Genomic DNA, 16,741 nt, shown 5'->3' on the forward strand with positions numbered 1-16,741 from the left:
GAACGGAACCAGTTTCTGGGGGAGACAAAAGAAATCTGCAGCTAAAGATTATTTCCGTCTTTAGTTTATGCACAAAACAGGATGCAGGAGCTTGAATGCTCGATTCAAATTCGCACATACATACACTTGCCTCCGAATAGGAAGCCTCGTGCAAAAGCCATTCATTGCCAATAAGGTCCGCATGGATTATATGCCTATATGTATTTAAATCAATGATTTCAGTTGTTTTGGATTATGTGGAAATAATGTTGTTGATCATTCTACTACACCTACCTATCTGGGGGTTAACTGGAGCCGACACTGGTGTAGCAGCAACTGTGTGTACATCTAATGCCTGCTTCACTTTGCACCTGGAGAAGGTGAGCTTTGAGGACGCGCGTATGAAATGTGAACATAACGGAGGCTACTTGGCAACAACTAAGGACCAAAGTGAAGTGGTCGAGCTTCAATCACTTTTCTACCGGATCGACGGCAGACATCGTGATTTGAGCCTGATATTTTGGATTGGATTGAAATTGCGTAAAGGGGACTGCATAATAAGTGGTATGACTCTCAGGGGTTTTAACTGGATATCTGGACATAAACATTCTCACTATTCAAATTGGGATAAGGAGCCGCGCAGCACTTGTACAGAGGAACGATGCGTTGTGATACATTACGCTCGTTCAGATCACAATGATTTCAAATGGACCGATGGATCTTGTAAAGACAACGCTTTTTACGCGTGTAAATTCAAAATCAACGGCATGTGTAAACCTCTGCTGCTGGCGGGACCAGGGGAGATGAGTTACACGCTCCCATTCTCTACAAGACCATTGAGTATGGACAATAAGATGACTGCTTTACCATTTGGAACATACGCTAAGGTGTCATGCAATGACGAGACTTACTATCCTATCATCATTTGCAAATTAATAGACGGGGTCTATGGCTGGGATGTCCCCGGTCCGTTTTGCGTTTCAGAAAAGCAAAGCTGTGGCTCCGAAAACGGCGGATGTGAACATTTGTGTTTTGATGGCGACACAGGTGTCCATTGCGGATGCAAGGAGGGCTACGAGTTAGGACATGACAGAGTGTCTTGTGCCATTACGGACACGTGCCACGGTTCTCCATGCCAATACCAATGCGTGCCAGAATCGTCAGGCTTCTCGTGCATATGTCCAACGGGCTTCCAACTAGATCAAGACGACCATTCTTGCATTGATATCGACGAATGTCAAAGGAATGCATGCGATGGACATGTTTGCATCAATACCCCAGGTAGTTACACGTGTCAATGCAAGGAAGGCTACACAAAGGTCGACGACAAATGCCGCGATATAGACGAGTGCACTGAAAACAGGTGTCCTCAAAGATGTCTCAACTCCCAAGGATCCTTCTCCTGTTATTGCGTCGCCGGTTTCACTTTATCCGATGATGGTCACTTGTGTATAGACATAGACGAATGTCTCAACATATTGAATCGATGTGAGGTCACGTGCACCAACACCCTAGGTAGTTTTAAGTGCTCTTGCCAACAACATTTCCGATTACATCCCATAAATGGAATCACCTGCCTGCCAGATCTCACGGTTGCCTCAACTGCTGCGCCACAAAGTGACGACAAAGTCACCTTTACGCACGGCGAGACGGTTGAGACCATAATCGTCTCGACGGTTGATTCACTTAACGAGTCTCAGTACACCGTCGGACTAGGCCTACTACCTCCACATGCTAGAGGCGTAATTACGCACGAGGAACCGTCCAGCAAAACCACGTTTGGAACGACTGTGCACGATAGCACACCGTTGAACTCGTGGGTGTTAATTTGTGTTATTGGTTCAGTCGTCCCGCTTCTTATTCTAGTCGCAGTCACCTCGGGTATTGTGATTTTTCGATGTAGTCGGTCAAAAAAGGACTCCAAGAAGAAATGCGCAACTGCTGATAGCTATTGTTGGGTGTCCTCTGGTTTGGAGACTCGGTTAGAAAAATTAGAAGGGTCAAAAATGACGGATGGTATATAATAACTCTCTTCCACAAGACATCCGCAATATTGACTCTCTCCCCACGTTCAAATCCTGTCTGAAAACCCACCTTTTTAAACTGGCGTATTTTGTATTGATGGTTGTTTTTTTAAGTATTTTGTTTTGTCTTGTTTTGGTTGTTTTTGTTTGTTTGAATCACTGTTTTAACCTGTTTGAATCTGTGGCTTGTTTCTAATTATGCTCTGTAAGGTGTCCTTGAGTGCTCTGAAAGGAGCCTATAAATAAAATGCATTATTATGATTATGATTATGATTATGATTATGATTATTAGGCCTATTATTAATAATAATGGCTCGGCAGAGTATAGGTACAAATTGACGCATTTATTACTGTGTGTGTGTGTGTGTGTGTGTGTGTGTGTGTGTGTGTGTGTGTGTGTGTGTGTGTGTGTGTGTGTGTGTGTGTGTGTGTGTGTGTGTGTGTGTGTGTGTGTGTGTGTGTGTGTGTGTGTGTGCGTGTGTGTGTGTGTGTGCGTGTGTGTGTGTGTGTGTGTGTGTGTGTGTGTGTGTGTGTGTTTCTAAAAAAGAAAACATTGTCATTTTAAATTGATAGGGGTTCAGAAGGATAATGCCAAACTTGACAAAGCATCAGGAGCTCGGGACCCGTTCTAACACCCTTATAAGTATGAATGTGCTTAGTAGGCTATGAAATGAAGAGTCTTGGTTGAGCTTTTAGCTTTTTAAAGTTGTATTAATTGAACTTTTAAAGTATGATTCGTTGAAAGTGAACTTCTATAGGCCTACCATTATTTTTCCATAAAATGTATTAGGTCTAGCCGACATTTAAAATGGAAATTCTTCAAGGACTTTATTTTCCATAACGGTAATATGTTCACGTCATTACCCCTCAGACATTTGCATGGTCCAGACCCATTTCCTCCCTTCTGTTCTGGATATCTTCACATCTCAGGGGTGTTTATATGAATTCCACTTCCAAGTGGCTACCGTGTGTGATCTAACCAGTAGCCGATTCGCGCTGATGTCAAGCTAGGAGAATGATTCCGTTTACGTGTTTGATAATAGTCGCGTTACTGTCGACAGTCCAGGCGGAGCGCGTGGGCTCCTGCATATGCAACGGGGGTCTTTGCAACTCTCTCAACCTAATCGCAGCCGACTTCCTGACATCGGATACAATGTGCCAGGAAAAGAACGGAGAATTGATGACGGTTCGAAGGAAAGCATCGGATAACGTAATTGAAGATTTGCTTTCGGGTTTCAAATTCAACGGAGACTTCTGGATCGGACTGCGCCTACCGAATGAGCGATGTAGCAACATCACATCTGAATTAAGAGGTTACGAGTGGACCACAGGCTCTCAAATCACAAATTTCAGCAACTGGAAAGACAATGCTGTTAATGTTTGCACACCTTTATGTGTATCGGTTTCAACTGATCGAAAGTGGACAGAAAGACCGTGTCAGGACATAACCCATGGCTTTTTTTGTGGGGAAATTCCTAAAAGCACGTGTCAAACACCACGAATGGAAGCACACGAATTCGCGTATCAAAGTAGTGTCTTTAGTAGTGATGAAGGATGCTCAGCTGCTCCCTGTCAACACACATGCACAGAGGTGTCCGGGGCCTACACATGTTCTTGTTATGAACGCTTTAGGCCCAGCAGCGAAGATCCCCATGTGTGTAAGATGTATTGTTCCTCGCAAGAATGCCCAGCAATGTGCGACCCGATTACCAAAGGATGCGATTGTCCCGATGGCTTCATCAAGGATGGTAATAGGATGTGCAGGGACATTGACGAATGCGAGATGTCCGGTTATTGTGACCAAGTTTGTCATAATTCCTTTGGTAGTTACGTTTGCTCGTGTGGAGCAGGGTATTCTCTTGGGCCTAGTAGACATGAGTGTGTCAAACAAGAGCATGACCATGAGAGTTTCACGACTCCTGCCGTCAGTGTTACTTTCACCCTAACACCAGCTTTAAACTACACAAGAAAGCTGTCCTCAGCAACAACGGGGAGATTTCTTTGGGTATGGATCTGTATCCCAGTGGCGGTATTATTAGTATTGATGTTCGTAGTTAGGTATTGTTTCATTAAGCATCGCAAGCAGAGTGTTAATGCTGTCGACACTGCTGTCTGCTGAAAGGGACATGGGAAGATCATTCTTTGAACGTTTTCAACCAAACAACATGCATGTTGTTATGCATGCAAACGTTGTTATGCATGTTTCTATATCTTTTTAAATGCCTGTATGTTCCTCTCTTCCTATCTCTGCTTCTTCTGCTGTTGCATAAATACATATACATTAATAAATACATATACTGTATAAGAACATTAAATATGAACTTATGGTTATGATTTGAATATTCTAGATGAGTATGATTGATATGCAAAGTAAGCATTCGTATTTTATGTAACAGGATTTTATGTAACACGAGTCGGACTACAATAATTTCAATTGGAAGTTGTCCAACCTGCACAGTGCATATTAAATGGTTATAGTTACTATTTAGTGTGTGATTATGAAATTATCGGTGGAATATATTTTTCATTAGATGACAAATTATACTGATTTGATATCTTATTTGCTTTTGTTGCAGTTCATTTTGGCAGTTTGGGCAAACATTTTTAAGATCTAGATATAAAATATATAATTCCAAAAGTAAGCACTTTTCTAGTCAGACTTCAGATCTAGTCATTGGTTTACAGGGGTAGTGTTGCCGAGGTGTGGCTCTGAAGTCTGATGTTTCCATATTAAGCTTGATTGTTGAGAAAAGCTGTAATACGTCTGGCGCCGTCTAGTGGTATGTTGAAGAAATGAAATGAAATCATTGAAATGTTCTGCGTCAAGATAATATGCTAAAGTAATATTATGCCAGGAATCTAGCGAATGATCTATAAAATGAGCTATGCTTTGACTATACGTGTTAACACGTAAAACTGTAACACGTTTTCTCAAAGCATACCTCATTTTCTCTTAACTCTTACACAAATCCAAAAACTCACACACAAAACCCTAAACTCCACAAATCTCTTGCAAAAGCAAACACTGCATTCAAAATAATGTTATGTCTTCTCAAAAAGAAATGTTGCTGTCAAATGACAAACCCACACCATCAAATGAATAGACACTTGTAACAACCAATTGAACACTGATGTGCCCAATGGAAAACACTATGATCAGCGGAAAACAGTACTATGATAAGATTATCAGTAGGCCTTTTGCATTTTCAGTGTTGCACTACATACATACAGTAGCCTGTTATAAACGGTTATGTTTTCATACTCAAATAGAAAACACACAAATACAAGAATATAACTTTTTAATTCTGAAATACTGTACACATCTCAGCAATGACAGTTGGATTTGTAAAGTGTTCTTCATACAGAAACAATAGAAAAAATAAAATAAGCCTTCTGCATATACTAGTCTACACAAAGGCTACAAAACCTTGTCGACATCACAGGCAATGTTCTCCCTGGCCAAGCAGAGGGGAAAGTATCGCCTGGCATGACGAATCCAGCCCTGATATACTTCAGATATATTTCAACACAGGAGAGCTCACCTTTGGCCCTTTTATTGCTAAAGCTATGATTGCTAATTCAAATGCAATAGGTGTTATCCCATATGAGGAGTGTGATTGTGTGGTTGGTGGTTTGAGTTTAGCATTCTGAATGGTCGTGTTTTCCATGTGAACACAAGAGATTTTATCAAGGAAGAGTGTGCCAAATGTAGAGAATTGTATTTAGTGTTTTGTTAACTGTGTGGTTTAGAGCTGCAAAATGAGTGATAAGCAAGAAATGTGTTTTTCATTGTGAAGAATTGGTGTGAGATAAAATACACCAGTTTCAGGTTGTGGTCATTGTGTTTGAGGTTCTGATGTTAGTGTTAGCTACATGTTCACTGGCCTCTTCAGCCATGCCTGAAAGTGATCAAATGAGACTACCTCCCCAGTTACCTGGGGAACAGGGCAACATAACAATAGAAGAGGAAATGAGAACTGCACCACAGCGACACATGATTACTCTGGAAAGTAGGATGATTGGCCCTAAAAAAAAGGATGATTGGCCCTATAAATTCACTTTATAATGTCTTTAACACTTTTTTTGAAAACTCTTGGTTCAGGTAAAGAGGACAGAGTTTGGTTATTTTAAAGAGAACTAGCCTATATGTTTCACAAAACGGACTCAAAGGGACACCATGTGAAAATACCCTTTATGTACATCTGTGGCTTCACACATTGACCTGAATTTGTTCTGTGCAAAACATAACCACTAGATGTCGTTTGTGTACTGTGGATTATTATGCTGTCGCTCGATTTTTGGGACACGATAGCCGGCTTTCCATAGCGGGGATTAATTGGTAAATGGTAATGGTAAATGGTAAATGGACTGCACTTATATAGTGCCTTTTTTGCTGCTTCAAAGCGCTTTACAACGGCCTCTCATTCACCCATTCACATACACATTCACATCACACACCAATGGCGGCAAGCTGCCATGCAAGGCGCCGGCCCGCTCACTGATAGCAATTTTGGGGTTCAGTGTCTTGCCCAAGGACACTTCGACATGTGACCAGCCGGGGCTCGAACCGCTAATCTGCCAACCTTGTGATCATTAGACGGCGACCTCCTGCGCCACAGCCGCCCCAGATAAAGTCGTTCACGTGAGGAAACGTGCACGAGCTTAAAACGTAGACTGGACTAGCCTACTCGCCATCGCCCACTGTCCAACGTATTAAACGCTGATTATTATTGCTTGATTATCTTTCTTGTCGTTACGAGCCCCTGTGTGATTGCTCAAACTGTGGTTATGTTTTTGTCATAAAACCCACACGAGGTCAAAAAAAGAATACTTAGCCTACAATATCTTTTTCAAATTAAGTTTTAGAAACTTTTTTTTTTATTACTGCAGTTTATGAAATAAACTATGAAATAACATTTTTCAAAACATGTTTATTTGTGCATGCATGTAGAAGAGATGAGCTGTCCGAATATGTGACCACACTGTACCTGCACAATAAATGAGTCAAACACTAACCAAATGTTTTCAGGTGATTTGCCATGTATTTGTTTTTGCGTGTTTGTTGCTGGTTCTGTGATGATCCCAGACAAGCACTGGCGGACTCAGGGCGACTGCCCCTCCTGGTGCCCCCACGGTTGAAACCGTCTCTCTTAAGTGCCCTTTTGAGTGGCAAAAATGCCCTTTTGAGTGGCGAAAATGAGAGGACGTGCCCTATTGGTGCCCCTCCAATGGTCTAAACTTGACCATGTGCACTGATGGGGTCCCATGTTGTGCAGTAGGTGCCCTTTTTTCCTTTTCGCCCCTGCCCTTCAAACAGCCTGAGTCCGCCACTGCAGACAAGAATACTTTTGTCCACATGAAGGTGAAAGGATGGAAAAGTGCCCGTAGCCCTCTATGGCACCTTGTTGCCTCAAGGCAACACACCCATTCTTGTCCTTTTACATTCAGACAATGCACCCCCAGTTATGATGCAATACTTAGCAAAAGAGGCAGGGCCATAAGGAACCAAAAGCAGTGTTTGAATGTGTCACAGGAGCCACCCCTCCTAAATTTCGTTGTTTGGTACCTGTACTGTAGCAATGACAATAAAGACCATTCATTCATTCATTCATTCATTCATTCATTCATTCATTCATGTCTCTCTGTAGGCCATGGCTGAATCCCTTTTTTGCAGACTGTCCCACTAGGATCAGCTATTTCTCTCCACAAACATCGTCTGAAAACATGGCCTTTCCTGGCCTGGAAAAAAATATGTTCATAATAATAGCTGAGTAAAGCTTTCTTTCTAATAGTTTAATTTACTTGATTTGCTAATTAAGTAATGGAAACTTGGTAAAATGTAAATGTTGCCTTGAGGCAACACCGTACCATTATGGTAAGTTGCTAATGTTGCCTTGAGGCAACACTGTACCACCATGGATTCACCATGACATTGGTCAGGCACGCCTCTCGGGGGGCAGGCACGCCTCTCGGGCACCTCTCGGGGGCACTCTCCGTGCCACTGGCGGACTCAGGGGGGGGGGGGCAGGGGGGGCGACCGCTACTCCTGGTGCCCCCACGGTTGAAAAACGTCTGTCTTAAGTGCCCTTTTGAGTGGCGAAAATTAGAGGATGTGCCCTACTGGTGCCCCTCCAATGGTCTAAACTTGACCATGTGCCCCCACAGTTGAAAAACGTCGGACTAAAGTGCCCTTTTGAGTGGCAAAATTAGAAGATGTGCCTTATTGGCTGCCCTTCCAATGGTCTAAACTTGACCATGTGCACTGATGGGGTCCCATGTTGTGCAGTAGGTGCCCTTTTTTTCTTTTCGCCTCCCCTGCCCTTCAAACAGCCCGCCACTGCTCCATGCCATTACTTACCATCATGGTACAGTGTTGCTTCAAGGCAACGCACCCCAAAAAGTACCCCCCCCCCCAAAATATTGTATATTATATATATATTGTGAATATATATCTATATTCTTTAGATTATGTTTATTTGGTCTATTCTGACAAAAAAACACTCCAAACATTTATTTCCCAACTGGCTTCATAATGCGTACCATAGAGAGTTAGAGGCATGGGGATCTACTGGGACAACCTAGAAAACCAAGACCATCATGTACAAATTCCTCACTCTCGTCTGTTGTCCAAAGTACTACTTTTATATAAGTATTAATAATAATATACTGTATGTTCTCTCCATGTTCAAATGTAGGGGAATGTGCATGGTCATTTCACCAAACGACGTGTATAGTACAGACATGCATGTATAGACCAAGTTGAGTGCATGCTTGTATTGTTGCTAGTTAGACATGCATGTATAGACATGCATGTATAGACCAAGTTGAGTGCATGCTTGTATTACGTTGCTAGTTGTCAGAACTCTTAAAACTGTCATAATGGGGCGTTTGGTGGTGTAACGCACTAAGCATCAGAATCAGAATCAGAATGAGAAGACTTTATTGCCATGACATGTAAACATGTTAGGAATTTGGTTTGGGACAGTGGAGCACGGTTTACAGCAGGACAGGTGCAAGACAGGACAAGACAGTGCAAACCAACATCATAGTGCAAAAGTAATAAATAAATATAAGAAGTGCAAAGATCAAGTGTTCAAGTGTTCATGTCGACCATGAAGCCGCAGGATTCCCGGTTCGATTCCGGCCGTGGACATATCCTGCATGTCATCCCTCCTCTCTCTCTCACCCATCCTTCCTGTCAAATCTCTACTGTCTCTATCCTCCTCTCTCTCTCTCTCTCTCTCTCTCTCTCTCTCTCTCTCTCTCTCTCTCTCTCACCCATCCTTCCTGTCAAATCTCTACTGTTTCTATTGCAAGAAAAAAAAAATATATATATATATAAGGGGGACTGCCCAAAAGGCTTTCATTATGTGATTATAGTCATTATGCCACGAACTTACCGTATCCTAACAACAAACCATGTGCTCACATGTTCGCATGCACAGAATGTTATTTGGTCTTTTATGGAAGGTGTTGTCTTACAGAATTGCCCTGAAGAGACGTAGTTGTGCAAGACCCAGCAAGTTTGACCTTCAAGTCTCATTCCATTGTCAGTGCAGTGCTTGTCCTGAAACCTTTGCAAGGATTTACCTTGCAGGCAATCATGACAGAAATCCATGAGAACTGTCTCCTCAGAAAACAAGCATTGTGGGAAAGGCTTAGTGAGCTGGTGCATGTTTGCATTTCAAAAGTCATGCATTTGCAAAAGTCTTCGCATCCAGAGCTCTATCTAGATGCATTTGAGAGTGGTAATTTCCCCCATTTGCCCCATCTCTCAACTTCACACCAAAACAAGTGGTGGGACAACTATTTGGTCTTCTTTGGAAAACAAACATATTTTACGAACGTCGAATGTAAAAGTAGGTGCGGATGTTGACCCAGTTTCTGCATTCATTGGACACATAAGCTTTTAAGACACTAATCTTTTCATGTTGGGTTGTAACCTGAGCTCCTGCACGTCTTTTTGTCTTCTTGTAAGTGGATAAAACTCTAACCCTGTTTTGTACTTTTGTACTCATTCAAGACTGGAACAAGATTCCAATTAAATTTAAGTATAATATACTCTTATGTGGTTACATGAAAATGGGCTTGGGATACCCTGCAACTGAAAAAGTATTGAAATACCTATTATTTCTGCCAAATAAAAACATATATTATTATGAAATGATATGCACAACACCATTGTTGAAGAGCATATAAAGAGAGTAAAATTGAAAATCTGTGGCAATGTTATCTGTATCAGAATCAGAATCAGAATCAGAAGACTTTATTGCCATGACATGTAAACATGTTAGGAATTTGGTTTGGGACAATTGAGCACGGTTTACAGCAGGACAGGTGCAAGACAGGACAAGACAGTGCAAACCAACATCAAAGTGCAAGAGTCATAATTAATATAAATATAAAGTGCAGAGATCAAGTGTTCAAGTGTTCATATCCAGACAGTCCAAAGCTCTCTGGGTGGGGGTGGAGGGAGGGTAGATAGATAGGGGTCAGGTCAGGGGGGGCGGGGGGCCCAGCGGCATTTAGGAGCCGGATGGCTGTGGGGAAAAAGCTGTGTGTATGTCGGGCCTTCACAGTTTTTAGGGACCGCACCCTCCTGCCTGAGGGGAGCGGGGCGAAGAGTTACTGAAAACAGATGGTCATGTGATGACCCTCTCCGCCCTGTCTGCCTGTTACCTGTGTGTGTGTGTGTGTGTGTGTGTGTGTGTGTGTGTGTGTGTGTGTGTGTGTGTTTGCAGCCTTGGTACTGGAGGTGGGGGTGGCAGAGGTTGTTAGCGCATTGGCAGCACCTGGGCTTCGTGTGACTGTGTACTTAAAGTCTCTTGGGAGCTCAGTTGCGGTGTGCTCTTCACCCTGCAACACCTTTGGTTTTTGGTTGACATTTGGCTTTTGTTATTGCACCACACAACATGACATTTTTACATTTTTGGCATTTAGCAGACGCCTTATTCCAAAGCGACTTACAATCAATACATTTGACTAAGCAAGTGAATCATCAATCCACCAGTCGTATCAGGAAGAGTAATCCAGCTCAGGCCCAGGGCCATTGATAGAGGGAAAAACCTTCCTCCATCACCTTCTTCTAAACCTAGCCTTTATTTTTTTTTACATTTTATTTATATAGACGGGAGAAACAGAGAAACAGTACAAGGGGGGCAATATACGTTTTTAGGGGGCACAGTAGAGGGGAAAAGCGGGTGTCTTCAGGAGGATCCAATGTAGTGGATGTCTCAGGAGGAGCAGTTAAGGTGTAACCTGAAGAGATGGGTCTTCAGTCTAGAGATGGGTCTTCAGTCTACATTACACCTACACACTCTTGCACACACCTACACTACTGACTTTACTGATTACACACGCTTGATATCTTCCCTTATGTTATTCTTTTGTTAAATAACTAATCTGTTAGTTTACTTGGTTGTGTGCGTCTCCCTCTTTTGTCATGACCGTGCGGCCCGGTTTGTGACAGTCACCAGATGCTTTTAAAATCCAAATACTGTCTTCAGTCTTTGGTGGCTAGACTATCGGGGAACTATTCTGTCTCTACTGATTTATTGTTGTCTTTGCATGGCTCAAGCATTCTGTATCGTCAAGTTTTTTAAATGAGAAAAGTAGCCCAAGGATTTGAGGGAGCCTTTTTGGTTCATGAAGACTTACACATTGACTGTGATTTATTTAATTGTATTATCTGAACACAGCCCACAGATTAGTGATAGTGTGACTCGTAAATGGACTGCACTTATATAGCGCCTTTATCCAAAGCGCTTTACAACGGCCTCTCATTCACCCATTCACACGCATTCACACACCAATGCAAGGTTATTTTTGTTATTCACCCATTCACACACACATTCACACACCAATGGCTGCAAGCTACCATGCAAGGCGCCGGCCCCCTCACTGGGAGCAATTTGGGGTTCAGTGTCTTGCCCAAGGACACTTCGACATGTGGCCAGCCGGGGCTCGAACCGCCGATCTGCCAACCTTGCGATCATTAGACGTCAGCTCTACCTCCTGCACCACAGCCGCCCCATGCCATGCTGAATCATCTGCCAAGATTCTGCTGTTCTGCCAAAATATGCTTTTACAAAAGCATTTCTCAGTGCTGGGAGTCGACCTAAGCAATGGAAGCCTTTAACACAATGGCTTTCATCGCTTAAGTCGACTCCCAGCACTGATAAATGCTAACGTCCCCCAGGCACAACAGTAGGTAGCTAATGAGCCACACACGTATGTCCCAGGTTAAACACTCACAGCAGTGCTAGCCAAGAAACATCCTCAATTCAAGATGATTTTTGTAAGGGGATTAGCTGGCTCATTGATTCCACTGAACTTTCCAAACTAAATAACGATTGCATTTCAACCACACCAAGATTTCTTGCCCAAACCCATTCCCGTTTATGGTGTGAGAATGAGAAACCTAAAGAAATCGAATGATTGTGAGAAACTAGTAAATGGGTGTGGGCATTGTTATAGCCTACCATATTTACTTACACAAAGTCATCATGAATTCAAAGTGTATGCATTGTTTATGCTGGAACTGTAAATACCACCTTGAAATGCTCATATGTTAAAGAAAATTATAATAGCAAGACAACTGCCGAAGGCTTCAATCAGCAGATAGCATTGACACTGTAGTGTACTGACATCACCAGTGGCATATAGACACTATACTGGTCAGTATAGTTTTTGGTATAGTTTTTGGTGGGTCACTGTCAGAAATGCTCCCATGCATGTCAGTGGAACCACCGTCAAACAAAACACATCCCCCATCATGAATACAGTTAGATAAAGTCTCCATCGAGACACAGCCTATTAGCAGCCTATTAAATGGCTGATTTTACCTGATGGCTCAATTTAGCTGATATCCCCCTATGCTGTGTGGAAATATTTTAATAACACTTTAGGCTACTTACTCAGTTGATTTAGAGAGTTAAGAGTTAACTGTTTGGCAAAAAGGTGTTAACATTTGAATTGTGTATGTGAAGGCAATGAGAAATCACTAACTCGTTTCTGAAAACGTTACTGTTGTACTGCTCATGTTATTGCTGTGGGCATGTGAACTTCAGTTGCATACAAAGAGTAAGCAATCGACAAAAAACGGTAAGTTACTGGTACATTCACATACCAATGTGGGCAAGTCTTGCAATAAACATAAGAGAACAGTAATACTGTTTTCGGAAAATGATCCTCCCATGCTGACAGTCATATTTTAGTGTCTTGGCAAATTATTCACAATAACGTACTACAATCAGAACCCACTTCATATGGTGTATTCTTTCATTCCATAGACACGAGGTGGGCGGAGTTCCACTACTGTCGTTGACGTATCAAACGCGCTGCCTGTACAGTAGTGTCATACGTCAGCACTCCGGTGAGTTCAGGTAGGCTATAAGAAGACAGCACAACCGAGATTGTTTACAGAAGATTCACCGTCCGATTATTTCACACGACTTAACTGGGGTAAGATGTCGTTTTGTTAAATGCACGGTCACACTGTACTGTATTTGTTAGACTCATTTGTCAGTAGTGATTTATTGCTGCATTATAAGCGAAAGCAAAATATACCACTTAGGTGGGTATACCCTGTAAAGTAGCAATGTAAAGTAAGGTCGAACCTAGAGGGACGTTTATCGACCAGATAAAAAATTATTAAATTCAATTTGCATGACAGGCGTCTACTTTAATAAAATGAAATTAAAATGCTGCATTTCGAGTGTTCGCGCGCAACTGAATTATAATCATAATAACTTTTTATTTGTAAAGCGCTTTTCCTGCAAACGTTGCAGCTCAAAGTGCTCCAATCATTATATAATCATAATTTAATGATTTACTCGTTTAAAGGCAATATTAAAAAGATGGGGTTTTAGTCTTGACTTGAACATAATTTGCTGAGGTTGCATCCCTAATGTAAACTGTCAGTGCATTCCACAATCTGGGTGCATAAAATGAGAATGCAGCCTCACCAAATCTCTTCTTTTGTACATGTGGTACACAGAGAAAACCAGCGTCAGAAGACCTGAGAGCTCTATTGGGCTGATATGATAGCAAAAGATCTTTCAGATATTCTGGTGCTTTATAGGATTTTGGATTGTTTTTTTTATAGGATTCTGCCCCAAACGAAAAATGTTAGCGGTTTTTAGTTTGTTGTAGACAATTCGTGAGCTTCGATAAGGTTCTTCGTTTAGGGCAGTTCAGAGATATTGGGCTTCAAAGTTTTTACATTCCATGATGTTCTGTGAGATGGAACCTTTGGATTTTATGGATCAGATTATGTAAAAAAAAATCGATTTAGAAAAAAAATGGAGATAGAACCTTATAGCCTAATTCTAACGTCACGAATTGACGAAAACACATAAAATTAGGTTTGAGGGATTTTAATTCCGGAGTGGCCACTGAGGTCAAGGTAAAATAAAAAAAAGTTCACCCCTAACTCAATCAAATTCCCACAAGACAGCGGTTGTCTGACAGTGGACAGGAGAGTAACGGAGAGTAACGGGCCTCTTGGTTCGTAACAGTACCAGTAGAAAGTGTGGTCGGGACTTTTGAGTTGAATAAGGTGAGCGACAAATATTTCTCTGGACACTTTGCTTCTAAATGTGTCAAGAATGGCACGGTGTTTATGGTGCCTTTTTAAACCGGATGTTTTTCTACTGGTTCATTTCACATTTATTTTGTAAATGTAGGCTAATGTATGTAAAAAATAAAATAAAAAAAAAGACACATGAATTGCTGGTTATAAATTACGTATTTATTATTACGCTTCGTCTTTTGATTTGCTTCCTCCCCAAAGCACATCCGTTTTGCTCGTCAACAAATGCTAACTGCTTATACATTATTGTTTCTGTTGTTCTGAACGGTCGGTTTCTGCAGTAAGTGTAGGCTAATGATAACATGAACTGACAAGTAAATGTAGGGAGGAGCAGGGTAGGCTGTGTTGTCACACTTTTCACTCTGTCTATTATGGGCACAACAATTCATCACAATGGTATACAAGTCATACCAAATGAAGAAGGATGTCTTGAGCACATATTTTGTTTATATATTCATTATATCTCCATGTGTTATTTAAGTATGGAGTCGTAGTCTGTTAAATAGAGTGTTGCACTTGTGGCAATTTGGCCCATAAATTATCACACTACCTCAGGCAAGTTGTCACATTGGATTATCAACAAATAAGCTTATTACACACACCTCTCTGTCTATTATCCTTGTTGCCACGATGCAATTCATAACACCACACTAAATTCATGAAGTAGTGTGTGTGTGTGTGTGTGTGTGTGTGTGTGTGTGTGTGTGTGTGTGTGATCTGAATCACAGCCAAGTTGCTTGTTTATCTTCATGCCTCACATCACACAGGATGTATGTGGTGTCGCATGTGACAGCTTGCCCCAAACAGACAATGTGTGCCAATGTTGATAAATCTCAAGGTTAGCTCAACATAGGACTGCAGCTAAAGTATCAAAAAATGTCTCCTCTACTAAAATTTTGAACATTCATACCTAACAAAAGTTTTATTGCAGAAAATGTCAAGTGCCAGTTTTTTACTTTTGAAGGGGGAAAAATAAAGAAAAATAAGTTCACCACAGAACATACGTATAGTCACACAAAGTAGCTATTTGATTTTTGAGGGGTCGCCTCTGTAGTGTTGAGTTATTAACAGTTTGACAACTTACCAGTGTGACAATTAACCCTGCTCTCCTCTACACTATTTAGCATTATTTGGGATATTTTCAACAGTTTAAAAAGTCCCAACACAGCTATTTTGCTTGACAGCGGACTCGTCCCCATTGGGATAGTAATGTGGCCAGAACATTTGACTATGCTAAGTATAGCCTACATCTATACAACAGTGCAGCGAATAATAATTGATTGAATTAAACTAAACTGGAACTGGAAGATACAACCTCAAAACTAAAAATACTTTTAAATTGTGCGCTGCTGCTAACTAATAATTAAACTTGTTGAAGGGGAATACTTTTCTTTTTCTTTTTTATGTATATCACTCAAATGGATAATGGGTAATGAGTTATGTGTCATGTGAACAATGTTAGAGGGATAGTGATGGACACTGACGGACTCAGGGGGGGCAGGGGGGGCGGCCGCCCCTCCTGGTGCCCCCATGTTTGAAAAACGTCTCTCTTAAGTGCACTTTTGAGTGGTGAAAATTAGAGGTTGTGCCCTATTGGTGCCCCTCCAATGGTCTAAACTTGACCATGTGCCCCCACAGTTGAAAAACGTCGCACTAAAGTGCCCTTTTGAGTGGCAAAATTAGAGGATGTGCCCTATTGGCTGCCCTTCCGTATGGTCTAAACTTGTTTAGATGTGCACTGATGGGGTGAGGTCCCATGTTGTGCAGTAGGTGCCCTTTTTTTCTTTTCGCCCCTGCCCTTCAAACAGTGTGAGTCCGCCACTGGGAATGGAAATCTAGAATGTCAGATCTCACTGATAAGGTCTTTGGGGCAGACTCAGAACCAGATAAATTAATTCCAGAACCTGTCATGGTTTGTGATGTCATGAACAAATATTGATCAACATTGGTTTATATATTGGGGTGGTTTCTAGTCCTGGACTACATTTTGGAATAACATTTAATTTGAGAAAATCTCCATTGAAGTTGCATCTTAGTTTAGGATTTAGGATCACAGTTTATATTGACTCTATTTCATAATCAATATTTGTCGATGTAGCAGGGTTGATATGGGCCTGTGATACTGACTAATATCATCTCATCTATC

At 41.6% G+C, this 16,741-nt stretch overlaps 1 protein-coding gene across 1 annotated transcript; it reads left to right on the forward strand.

The window, feature by feature from the left end:
- Nucleotides 1-212: 212 nt before the first annotated feature.
- Nucleotides 213-2,223, forward strand: cd93 (CD93 molecule; the record flags this gene model as incomplete). Its single annotated transcript, XM_080541527.1, has 2 exons — nt 213-1,795; nt 2,214-2,223. 2 exons carry the CDS (start codon nt 213-215, stop codon nt 2,221-2,223), a joined length of 1,593 nt encoding a protein of 530 aa, XP_080397653.1.
- Nucleotides 2,224-16,741: the final 14,518 nt, after the last annotated feature.

This window comes from Nansenia antarctica (assembly GCF_963989245.1).
Source record: "Nansenia antarctica genome assembly, chromosome: 1".
NCBI classification, from domain to species: Eukaryota; Metazoa; Chordata; class Actinopteri; order Argentiniformes; family Microstomatidae; genus Nansenia; species Nansenia antarctica.